This window comes from Microcaecilia unicolor, chromosome 2 (genome assembly GCF_901765095.1).
Source record: "Microcaecilia unicolor chromosome 2, aMicUni1.1, whole genome shotgun sequence".
In the NCBI taxonomy this organism is placed as follows: domain Eukaryota; kingdom Metazoa; phylum Chordata; class Amphibia; order Gymnophiona; family Siphonopidae; genus Microcaecilia; species Microcaecilia unicolor.
Window position 1 is genome coordinate 159,402,782 of NC_044032.1, and position 13,357 is coordinate 159,416,138.

Genomic DNA, 13,357 nt, shown 5'->3' on the forward strand with positions numbered 1-13,357 from the left:
TGTGTTGGCTCCTCCATACACAGGTAATTGGCCTATTCTTCTTCATAATAATCTGATAAGGAAAACTCGCAATCAGATGTTTTTACTTTTTCCATCTATAAAGGAGTTTAAGTCTCTGAAAATGTTTCATTCTTCGGTGTATTACTGGAATCGCTACTAGCATTAATTAAAATTATCTCCAACTACTTAATGCTTTGAAATTGTTTAAAAACTTGGTTGTTTAACAAATATTTGTCTTCAGCAAAGTGAAAATGTTAGTCATCTGAATTGTAATTCTTGAATTCAACGTGTTCAATCCTTGATACTCTGTAATCCGCACATAACTTTTTTTTAGTAATCTATGAAACTTTGTAAGTCTAAGCGTTTAGAAATGAGCCCCTAAGTCATTTATAAAATTAACCCCATAATGAGGAAAAGCAGCCCTAGCAAATTCTATGTAGGCACATAACTGCCTTATTAATTTCTAAGTCTGCAAATAACTGTAAGATGTGAAAATAAAATACATAACTGTACAGCCAATGAACTGTTTTTACGTCGTACATGTCTAACCATTACCAAATGTGCAGGGCTGGTTATTTTTTACCCAAAAGATTACATCCAATAGATATTCAGCAGTATGCCAGCTGTGTACCATTAAACAAGATATCCATTTCAAGTTATACATTTACTACCTCTGAATCTATCTATAACAAATAACTTATCCTTTGAAAGTTATATCTGGTATTTGGCTGCAGGCACTTGCACGGATAAATTGTAAGGAGAAGAGAATCGTGCCATTCTCCATATAACTAAGCCCCACTCCTGGGCCATTCCTGATTCTCCACAGTTAAATTTAGCACCTATATAGCTAAAGCAATCTAAAACATTCATGTGGTTGGTATCGTTACTAATTGCATTGAGTTCTTTTAAATATCAGGGCCATAGTCTTCTGCTGATAAGCTGGCAAAGCTAAACAGATGCCAGATGCCATGTTACATTTTTGACATTTTAATTCAAAAATTTACTATCTGGCCCAACTGCAAAAATTCTGTTCCCTTCAGTTGCAGTCTGTTCATACGAGGACTCACTTGATGTCTGGGCTCAACAGGGTAATAAATGTAAAAAGAGCAGAAAGACAGAGCACTTGGGTACAACCGATTGCCAGATAAGCCTACTCTTCCAATATTTAACTTCACAATTTTTTTTGCTGCTGGAGGGTGTTAGAAATGTGAATGGCTTCCCAGTCCTAATAAAACACTACAGATTGGAGTTCATTCGAATCCAATGTTTTATCAACTGATGAGCAATGGCTTGTCTTGGTGGCACAAAGAAAGAGCGATTTCTTTTCATGATAACTTCAACAACCTGCAATGCAAACAAATCACAAATTGGTGATGTAAAGCAGAGCTGCTCTCTTTTTAACAAATATTCTCTGAAGGCAACTGTTCATTGGTTAGACAAGTGGGTCATATAACCTTAAGGGGCACCAAATGAGACAAAATTTCTAAGGTTTTACTGTGCAGGGACAGAAATTCCAACATGCTGTTGGTCATATAGTTGTCCTCAAGTTTCTATAAATCAGAGTTTATATACGGGAGAAAACACCCATGCTAAGGGGAGAAGGGTGTATGTGTCTGCTATCATCAAACAACATCTGCTACAGAGAACTTTCACAAAAGACAATCAGGTATATCACGTCACCCAAGTGATACTCCATAGCTAAGGGTTGTCTTCAACATGGGGGTGAAGGGAAAATTATGTCTTACCTGATTTTTTTCCTTTAGTTGCAGTAGATGAATCCAGGAACAAGTGAGATGAATCCGTCTACTAGCAGGTGGAGATAGAGATCACTGAGTTCAACATGGCACTATAGCACAACTAGCTCCTCAATAAGTTAGTATGTCACCTACCAAAAAATCCCACCGCATCCAGAGGGTCAGCCTGTTCGGTCCTCAAGCTATGCTGCAATCCTCTCGATTTGACCTGCCAGTCCAAAGCTGAATGGACAGACAACTATTCCTCAGCCATCTGTACATCAGAGGAAACAAGTAGATTCGTACCCTTGTCCTCAGGCAACACACATCACAAGAAACATCAAACTGACAAGTGTGTTTTTTTTCTTATGATAAACATTGAAAGCGGTGTCCTCTTGCACTTGACAGTAGCCTGCACTAGGAAAACAAGAAAAGAAATACAACAGATAGGGAGGGAGGGATGCTGGATTCATCTGCAGTGACTAAAGGAAAGAAAATTATCAAGACAGACATAATTTTCCCTTCCTTATCGTCAGCAGCAGATGAATCCAGGAACAAGTGGAATGTAGCAAAGCAGTCCCTACAACGGGGAGAGGGAAGAGGAATCCGACTACCTATGGACAGCATTGCCACTCCGAAAAGAGCCTTGTGTCACACCCAAATGATAATGCTTACAGAAAGAGTGCAGGGAAGCCCAAGTTGCCGCCCTACAGATGTCCCTTAGGGAAAAAAAATCCTTGACTTCATCCAGGAGGAAGCAACGGCACACATGGAATGCACCCGCAATCCTCCCGGGGCTTGCCGACCCACAAGCACATAAGCTGACACAACTGTCTCCTTGAGACACTGCATCACAGTCGCCTTGGAGGTGGCCAGAACCTTCCTGGGGCTGGCCATCAACACAAACATGTGGTCAGATCCACAAAAGCCATTTGTCACCTGGAGATACTTGATCAGTACTCGGCAGACTTCCAAACACCCCAGAGCCGCAAAATCCCATGGATAATTCTCTTCCGCAAAGGAAGGAAGAAACAAAGGTTGATTGGGGTGGAATGCCGACACCACCTTACTTAAGAAGGAAGGCACTGTCCAGATGGTCACTCCTAAATCCGAAAAAATTGGAGGAAGGGATCCCAACAAGAGAGCCTACAGCTCCAACATGTGATGCGCCGAAGCTGCAAATTGTCTAAGTAAGCATGGGGCACTGGATACAGGTGCACCATGGCCTTCACCACCCAGAGCCCCGCATCTGGTGTGGACCACTGCACCACAATGAGCTCTTCAATAGCCTGATGCACCAGGGAGGACCCGGCTGGGTACCTGGTGCTTGCCATCTTGGGATTTGCTGCGGAAGGCACTGGGGTGTTGTCCACCAAAATATTAAAAGCCTGTAGGGTGTGGACAATTAATGAGGGCAACTCCTCCTTTATGAAAAATCCTGACAGCCGAATTCTAAAGGCAGCAGTTCTCCTTCCTCCAAGTTCTCTCCCAGAAGAGATTAGTCACCCAGGGCCATATCTGACCCAGGAGGAGAGGGCAAGGCCAATGACCTCACCTTAGATTCAGCAGAGCCCAGCCGCTGCCTTTTCTCCAGGAGGTCCAGAGACGTCTGAGAAGGAACTGTGAGGCCATTCTGCCCAACATTCCCCACCTGCTGCTGTGTTTGCTTCATCAGGAAAGCCTGATGAAGCAAAAGAATAAAGTTTGGGAAATACAGAGCCCCGGCCCTGCCAGCCCCCAAACTTCCTGCCCAAGGAAGGCACCAAAGAAGGGCCAGGTACAGCGGGATCCAAAGCCAGCCCCCATCCCCAAAGAGCAAATGCACCGAAGCAGGGAGATGCTCCACAGTCAAAATGGCCGCAGGAGGCGCTGCATCTACCTGAAGGGAAGGAGAGTGTGCATGGGAAATCCCCACATGAGCCAGCACCATGTTGTCCACCACTCCCACCGCAGGTTTAACGCTGTGGATTCTGTCCAACTGCCTATGCTGAGGTCAGATGCTGCCTGCCACTTACTACAGCGCGAGCAGTACTTCCCGGCCTCTGCCACCAAGAACCCACGACAAGCAGGAAGAGAAAAAAAAAAGAGAACACTCACCCAGCAGCCGCACCGGCAACAGCAGCCCTAAACACAGACTGTTCCACCACAGAATGGGTCCTCCGCTCCTCACTCCTCCAGCTCCTGCCCTGTCAAAGATGCACCGCTGTTTTGCTTGATTTTTTTTTTAAAGCGGCAGCTGCTTACAGTCCAGCCAGCAAAGGCAGGGATCAAACCCACTCGGACACCCCCTCCCAGACATGGCCCAATACTAAAAATTATTATAATTTTCTTTTTAAAGAGAAGTGGCACTGAGCAGAGGAGAGGGCACACTGACAGGACAGAGGCAGGGGGACACCCAGGGTGGAGGAGGAACCTGGGGTGACCAGGTATACCCCATAAAGCTGGCGCCAAATAACCAGACCACCCCCATGCTCAACTGCCCACGTGACCTAGGCCAAGAGCACCCCTAACAGAGGACGCCAGGAGCTAGTGAGAGCTGTCCATCCACCTGCTGGAGATAGAGGTATACTGATTTACTGAGGAGCTAGCCGTGCTATATCACTGTGTTGAAGTCAGTGATCTCTATCTCCACCTGCTGATAGACAACCCACTCGGATCCTGGATTCATCTGCTGCTGACGGTAAGGAAAGACACAAAAACAGTTACTGTTTATTGGGAGCAAGTAATTTCTGTTTGATACATACATTTAATTACAGTTGTGTTCAAAAGTTTTGGACTAAAGCATAAGTTGAGAAGGGATATAAAATAGGGGGTAAATCCCAGGCAGCTGTGCATGAGGCCTCATGGTGCCAGATACCAGCTCTAGATCTTATTGAGATGGAAGCCCAAAACAGAGCAGGAGGAAGCTGCCAGGTCAACCCCCCCCCCCCCCCCCCCCAAAAAAAAAAATAAAAAACCAAGCCCAAAACTTGCTCAGCTTGTAACCTTGGAGTCTTTCTCTGCGCATATCCAGACTACTAAAATCTGTTGTTTATATCATCATCACAGTTTGTCCCATCCTTTCTGAACATACTACAAAAGCCTCATCCACACTCCAGCACCTCCCGCTTAGACTACTTCAACTTGCTTCTCATAGGTCTCTCACTGAAAACCATCTCCTCTCCTTTTCAAAATTCCTCTGGACAACTTATATTCCACCAGTGTCGCTACTCTCACATAACCCCTCTTCACTAGCCACTTCATTGTCTACCTATCGGTTTCCACATACGATTCAAACTAGAGCAGTATCAAATAGCATATTTTACTATTTGGCTGAATATGAATAATGAAAAATATTATTCAGCCGAATACGAATAATGGGCATTGAGCTTTAACATAACAAATAGTAAAAGAAGCAACGTGAAATCAGAGATCAAGTGTTTATTTCAGTGGATTTAGAACAGTAGCGTCCCGGATTATTCGTATTTGAATTTTAAATCACTATTCAACAGAATACGAATAATGTATTCGGGGCACTATTCGGGGATGAATCGAATACGAATATTTGGTACAGACCTAGTTCAAACTTCTCTTCTTGGCTTACAAGTGCGTTAACTCTGAAGCTCCTCGGTATCTCTCCTCTTCTCTCTCCCTATATTCTTCTTCAGGATCTCTGTTCATCAGGTAATTCACTCTTATATGTGCCCTTCTCCGAGTCCTCCACTACCAACTTCAGATTCCATTCTGTAAGCCTGGAACAGACTTCCTGATTTGGTACGCCATGCTCATCTTGGCTCTATTCAAATCAAGGCTAAAAGCCCACTTTTTGAAGCTGCTTTTAACTCTTAACTCCTTATTCATCTGGTTAATACCCATGTTTTAATCATTCCCATAATAAATGAAACTGCCTAATCTCTCATCTGTCCTGTTTGTCTGTCTTAAATAGATTGTATCAATCAGGGACTGTCTTACATGTTTATATTCAGCGTTCTGTACCTCTAATAGTATTACAGAATAAGTAATAGTATTAATATGAAGCTAAACACATGGATTAGAATTAGTGGTATCCCCAACAAATAAAAAAACAACTTTATTTTTTTTATAGGAAATATTTTTGTCAGCATTATCCTCTACATATTTGTAGCCATTCTGTCTTAGTAAACAGATATAAAAGAATTTCCCAACTGAAACAAGGTCTCTTGTGAATACCATCATCACTCTGCTTGTTTTCTTTCCTCTAGCAAAAGGGATTAGTTTTATTTCTTTAAGATTTATTTTGATATTTTACTCTTTACAGGCAATAACAGGAAAACGGTCCTCCATACTCTCTTAAATCTGTCTTGCCTTCTGTTTTTAAGAAACTATTCACATGGTTCTTTGCATCATTTTGGGTTTTATCAGAGGAGCCGTGGTTTTGGCATAAAGAGAGGAAATCACTACCAGCAGGAAAAGGTGCCTGCAAATATTTCATTCCAGCTACCACTATTATTACTGCCTTGCTAGTGCGTGTTTGAATGTTGGAATGTTTTCTGAGAATGCAGGAAAAACAGGATTTCCCATCCTCCATATGTTCAGTTCAAAAACAATGCACATTACTGAGTACTGTTTTCTCCAAAATACAGAAGGGATCACTGAAAATTGAATGGGATCGATATCAGCTGACAGATAACTCCAGAAAGAGCAACAAATTACAAATCACTGAAGAAATGTTCTGTGATGAATATATAATGAAGACTGCTGATCTCAGTCACATGTTCACTCCCTACGACTCGCTTGGTATATGCAATTTACTATTACAGCACAATCATTGCAAGATGAGAGGAGGGTAAACACTTGCCCATTTGGTGGGGAAGACAAAAGCAGTTCTTCATTATTTTACCTCAAAGCAGCCACAGTCAGAGAGCAATCAATACAGCCAGGAAATTAAGTTGAACTTTACCTGTTCTCTAGTGAACCAGTGGGCCTCCTCTATTTCGTTCTTGTCAACTTTAATTTCTGTAGAGATCGCAACAGCTAAGCAACCAATCATTAAGGAGGAGGGCATTGGCCATGGCTGACAAGAGACATACTGAACATGGCCGACTCTTATTCCACTCTCTTCCTCCACTTCTCTCCGAACAGCATCTTCTATCGTCTCTCCTAATCAAACAGGGCAGAGGACAGCCAGATGACAATAATCATTCAAAAAAGAATTCTATTCCCTACTCCAAACTGATGAGAAAGATCTTACGTTGCCCCAAACAATTATGTGCAGTGATGACCCCCCTTTTAAAAATGCATGAAAGCCATCTAGAACTCAACGAAGCAAAAGTCTACAGTCAAGAAACAAGGCAGGGAATAAAAGCAATGATGTGCATTTATAAAGCAGCTGTCAGTCAGACAGAATTTTGTTTCAACTTCTATGGACTGTTTTGTGTAACACTACCGACACGCTTCTAAAAACAACAAATGTCAAAAACAAATATCTATACACACACACGCGCACACTTTTACATGACATGCACGTGTGTTCCAGGGAATGTCATTTGTGCAGAGCAGCAGTAGAAATGGGGTATTTGTGTATACATTATAAAATATGTATGTACATGAGTAGATTACAAGCGCGTTTGTGTGCCTCTTTGGCCAACTTTGCTCGCTGGAACACACATGTACAAGTCATATAAAAGTAAGTATGGTCTTAACATAGTAAGTGATGGCAGAAAAAGACCTGTACGGTCCATCCAGTGTGCCCAACAAAATAAACTCATATGCACTACTTTATATGTATACCTGACCTTGATTTGTATCTACCATTTTCAGGGCACAGACCGTAGAAGTCTGCCCAGCACTAGCCCCACCTCCTAACCACTAGCCCCGCCTCCCAACCACCGGCGCTGCCACCCAATCTCCGCTTAGCTTCTGAGGATCCATTCCTTCTGAACAGGATTCCTTTATGTTTATCCCACGCATTTTCAATGTCACCCTTTCTCACACACCCCTCAACAAAACACCACAGTCACACTCAGCCATTCTCACACCTCCACTCACACTCACCCATTCTCAAACACCTCTCAGCAGAAAACCCCACTCAAGTCCTCTTCACCGGTACATCCCCATTCACACTCATTCATTCTCACACTCGTCAGTGCATATACACCTGTGCAATTTTATGAGTCATTTTCCACATATAAAACATGCATTACATGTGGAAAATGCTTATAAAATTCTCTGCAGATGTATTACAATTTAGCATTTAATTCTGATCTTCTAAAACTGTCTAAATGCTGAGAACATATATATATATATATATAATTTTATAAATGAGCAATAACTGCTCATTACGTGCCATATATATATATATATATATATATATATATATATATACATACATACATATATATATATATATACAGTGGGGGAAATAAGTATTTGATCCCTTGCTGATTTTGTAAGTTTGCCCACTGACAAAGACATGAGCAGCCCATAATTGAAGGGTAGGTTATTGGTAACAGTGAGAGATAGCACATCACAAATTAAATCCGGAAAATCACATTGTGGAAAGTATATGAATTTATTTGCATTCTGCAGAGGGAAATAAGTATTTGATCCCCCACCAACCAGTAAGAGATCTGGCCCCTACAGACCAGGTAGATGCTCCAAATCAACTCGTTACCTGCATGACAGACAGCTGTCGGCAATGGTCACCTGTATGAAAGACACCTGTCCACAGACTCAGTGAATCAGTCAGACTCTAACCTCTACAAAATGGCCAAGAGCAAGGAGCTGTCTAAGGATGTCAGGGACAAGATCATACACCTGCACAAGGCTGGAATGGGCTACAAAACCATCAGTAAGACGCTGGGCGAGAAGGAGACAACTGTTGGTGCCATAGTAAGAAAATGGAAGAAGTACAAAATGACTGTCAATCGACAAAGATCTGGGGCTCCACGCAAAATCTCACCTCGTGGGGTATCCTTGATCATGAGGAAGGTTAGAAATCAGCCTACAACTACAAGGGGGGAACTTGTCAATGATCTCAAGGCAGCTGGGACCACTGTCACCACGAAAACCATTGGTAACACATTACGACATAACGGATTGCAATCCTGCAGTGCCCGCAAGGTCCCCCTGCTCCGGAAGGCACATGTGACGGCCCGTCTGAAGTTTGCCAGTGAACACCTGGATGATGCCGAGAGTGATTGGGAGAAGGTGCTGTGGTCAGATGAGACAAAAATTGAGCTCTTTGGCATGAACTCAACTCGCCGTGTTTGGAGGAAGAGAAATGCTGCCTATGACCCAAAGAACACCAGTCCCCACTGTCAAGCATGGAGGTGGAAATGTTATGTTTTGGGGGTGTTTCTCTGCTAAGGGCACAGGACTACTTCACCGCATCAATGGGAGAATGGATGGGGCCATGTACCGTACAATTCTGAGTGACAACCTCCTTCCCTCCGCCAGGGCCTTAAAAATGGGTCGTGGCTGGGTCTTCCAGCACGACAATGACCCAAAACATACAGCCAAGGCAACAAAGGAGTGGCTCAGGAAGAAGCACATTAGGGTCATGGAGTGGCCTAGCCAGTCACCAGACCTTAATCCCATTGAAAACTTATGGAGGGAGCTGAAGCTGCGAGTTGCCAAGCGACAGCCCAGAACTCTTAATGATTTAGAGATGATCTGCAAAGAGGAGTGGACCAAAATTCCTCCTGACATGTGTGCAAACCTCATCATCAACTACAGAAGACGTCTGACCGCTGTGCTTGCCAACAAGGGTTTTGCCACCAAGTATTAGGTCTTGTTTGCCAGAGGGATTAAATACTTATTTCCCTCTGCAGAATGCAAATAAATTCATATACTTTCCACAATGTGATTTTCCGGATTTAATTTGTGATGTGCTATCTCTCACTGTTTCCAATAACCTACCCTTCAATTATGGGCTGCTCATGTCTTTGTCAGTGGGCAAACTTACAAAATCAGCAAGGGATCAAATACTTATTTCCCCCACTGTATATATATATATATATATATATATATATATATATATATATATATATATATATATATATATATATATAGGGAACACTTAAATAACTGTCTACTGATTTCTCTGACTTGTAAGGTCTTTGCTAATTTAGGGGCCCTTTTACTAAGCCATGCTAAAAAGTGGCCGGTGCTATTGTCAGTGCATGGGTTTCCCATGCACTGCAGCCACTTTTGGCGTGGCAGTAAAATGACCACATTTCCATATCTTCCTTTAACGGCTACGTGCTAATTTCCCAATTAGTGTGTGGCCATTTCTGAGGTAGCCCTTATTGACACCTATTTTGTAGATGCTAAGGGCTCTTGCGTTACCCCATGATATTCAGGCAGTATGTAGCAATGTGTCCACACTACCCAATTAGAATAAGGCACGCCTACTCTCCATCCATAGCCACGCCTCCGCACTGAAAAATCTAACATATTTTCCAGCGCGGGATTAGTGAGTGCTGATGGGCACATTACCAGACGCATCAGCGTGTTCCGGGGCATTACTTTTTGTAGCACAGTAGGCATGCATTAGTGCATAGCGCGGCTTAGTAAAAGGACCCTTTAATCACCAATGCAGCTTAAGCAGCAGCTCTTCTCTGCCCTTCCCTGTCCTTGGGAAAGGGAAGTGACCAACCAATAGCAAAAAGCTATGAAAAACCAAAACAAAAGATGAAAAGATGCATATGGTATTTATTAAGGACACACAATTTACTAATCAAAGAGAAAGACCATGATAAACAGAACATCAACTTTTAAAGTTCAACGTATGTGAAGATTTTGGCTGAAAAATTACAAGAGGACCTTATGAGACTGGGAGACTGGGCGTCTAAATGGCAGATGACGTTTAATGTGAGCAAGTGCAAAGTGATGCATGTGGGAAAGAGGAACCCGAATTATAGCTACGTCATGCAAGGTTCCACGTTAGGAGTCACAGAAAGGGATCTAGGTGTCGTCGTTGATTATATGTTGAAACCTTCTGCTCAGTGTGCTGCTGCGGCTAAGAAAGCAAATAGAATGTTAGGTATTATTAGGAAAAGAATGGAAAACAAAAATGAGGATGTTATAATATATTTGTATCGCTCCATGGTGCAACCGCAACTCAAATATTGTGTTCAATTCTGGTCGCCGCATGTCAAAAAAGATATAGTGGAATTAGAAAAGGTGCAGAGAAGGGCGACAAAAATGATAAAGGGGATGGGACGACTTCCCTATGAGGAAAGGCTAAAGCGGCTAGGGCTCTTCAGCTTGGAGAAAAGGCGGCTGAGGGGAGATATGATAGAAGTCTATAAAATAATGAGTGGAGTTGAACGGGTAGATGTGAAGCGTCTATTCACGCTTTCCAAAAATACTAGGACTAGGGGGCATGCGATGAAGCTACAATGTAGTAAATTTAAAACGAATCGGAGAAAAATTTTCTTCACTCAACGTGTAATTAAACTCAAATTCGTTGCCAGAGAATGTGGTAAAGGCGGTTAGCTTAGTGGAGTTTAAAAAGGTTTTGACGGCTTCCTAAAGGAAAAGTCCATAGACCGTTATTAAATGAACTCAGGGAAAATCCAATATTTCTGGGATAAGCAGTATAAAATGTTTTGTACATTTTTGGGATCTTGCTGGGTATTTGTGACCTGGATTGGCCACTGTTGGAAACAGGATGCTGGGCTCGATAGACCTTTGGTCTTTCCCAGTATGGCAATACTTATGTACTTATGACATCACCCGTGACATCATAAAAACTAAGCAGAAAAAGACAATTTAATAAAGTTTCCCACATCAGCTGAGGAAACGTATAAGGTTTGGGCACTTTAACTCATGCTCATGCACAGTCAGCTTACTTCATCAACAGGATGTACTTGATCAAGCAATGCACAGTGACCCAGTCTTGGTACAGACATGTTTTTTAATATCCCCACTTTGCTTCTTTTCATCTACTCCCCAGAACAAATGCCACGTATCAAGTATCATCGTTATTGGTTATACTGCTAGGCAACATAAGAGGTTTAAAAGGTAAAATAGGGATTCAGGAAGGGAATAAGACACATCACATGGATGTCCACAGTAGGCAACCAACTCAATTCAAATATTTAAACCAGTAAATAATAATTCATAATCAACAAATCCTGGAAAATCCCATACCTAAGCAATTTACAGAATTTCACAAATGTATAAAAAGAAAAGAAAACAGAACGCCATTGAGTGACAGGACAGATCCCAGGTACACCAGAAAACAGACACACCCAAAACTAACTTTAGAAAGCTACAGAGGAAAGCAGAGGCGAATAAAACTTAACAAATAAAAACTATAACTAAATTGTTACTGAAAAGTTCACCTGATCTAACACTTAAGACACAGCAAAAAGATGAAAATATGTTGTTTTAAAGCTGTTTGAAACTAGGCAGTTTGCCAGTCAATTTAATGCTTTACAGATTATCATCTGTTTACATTTTGCCCGTTCTTCTGTTGGTAAATAACGAAGCAGAACCAAAAAGGGCATGGTATGCTTATTTTTCCAAATACCACAGATTAGTCTAGCTACATTTTGAATATATTGTAAAACTTTAAAACATTGGTGTAGCAGACCCAGATAAATGGAATTAAAATATATTTGGATTACTGTAATCAACTGCACAACTAAATCAGAGTCTTCACATGACAAATACAGTTTCAGCTGTTTCAATACATTCAACCCATAAAAGGTTCCCTTTAGAACAAATTTTAATTGAGGTCTAGTGATCAGTCTGGAATGTAAAATGACACCCAAGTACCTCACACACCTCTGCAAACATAGGTAGTATGGAATAATCAGTGCCTCAAGTCACCACCAACATCTCAGATTTCTTTAGGGTCAAAACAAAATAGTTAGAAACAGGTCAATGTGAAGTCTCCCTAGCACCTTTCTTCAGTAACACAAAAGTATGTGGTAAATCAATTAGAGCAGGTAGAAATATTACAGTATCATCAGTATACAGTTGATAAAGAAAATCTAAATCCATGTTTACATAAGGGACTACGATAGAAAATTGAACAGAGTGAAAGAGAACATTTGGCTTCAGGGAAGGACCTTTATTTTGAATCGTCGGAGTCATGAGGAAAATCTTACCAGGCTCAATGAAGCCAGCCAGACAGGAAAACATGCCACCAGGGAATTGCGTTTTCCTGCCCAAGAGGCACCGATTTCCATCAGGATGCAGGACCAGCATTATCACCGTGGGATCTGAAATACATCTAGAATTAGTGAGTAAATCCCGACAATGTAAAGCTCAGAGTACCTTTTACTAAAGTTTGTGTACACTAATGAAATTAGCATGCACTAAATGCCAAGAAGCCCCCGTTTATATCTACGGGCTTCTTAGCATTTAGCACGCACTAAGCTTTAGTAAAAGGGCCCCTCAGTTCCTTATTTCAAATAGACATGAATCCAAACAATCACTTTATTCCCAATACCTGACTGTTATATGGATTTGAGATGTCTCTGCTTCAGCTCCCATGTGCTATAGGGCACATTTTCAAAGTTTTTCCACAAACAATATAAAAGGACAACGATGCTGTATACATCCAAATATAAACCAAAAAAAAACCAAAAAGGCACACAACTGCTTACAAAACAGTAGATAAGAAACAACAAAGCAATGGAATCAAATGC

General features: G+C 41.7%; 1 protein-coding gene across 1 annotated transcript in view; it reads right to left on the reverse strand.

The window, feature by feature from the left end:
* Positions 1-252: 252 nt before the first annotated feature.
* NUDT12 (nudix hydrolase 12) overlaps positions 253-13,357 on the reverse strand; it is a 40,375-nt gene continuing 27,270 nt past the window's right edge. The window contains 3 exon segments of the mRNA XM_030193451.1: positions 253-1,344; positions 6,652-6,851; positions 12,815-12,928. Coding sequence (XP_030049311.1) covers positions 1,237-1,344; positions 6,652-6,851; positions 12,815-12,928 — 422 coding nt within the window. The 3' untranslated portion in view covers positions 253-1,236.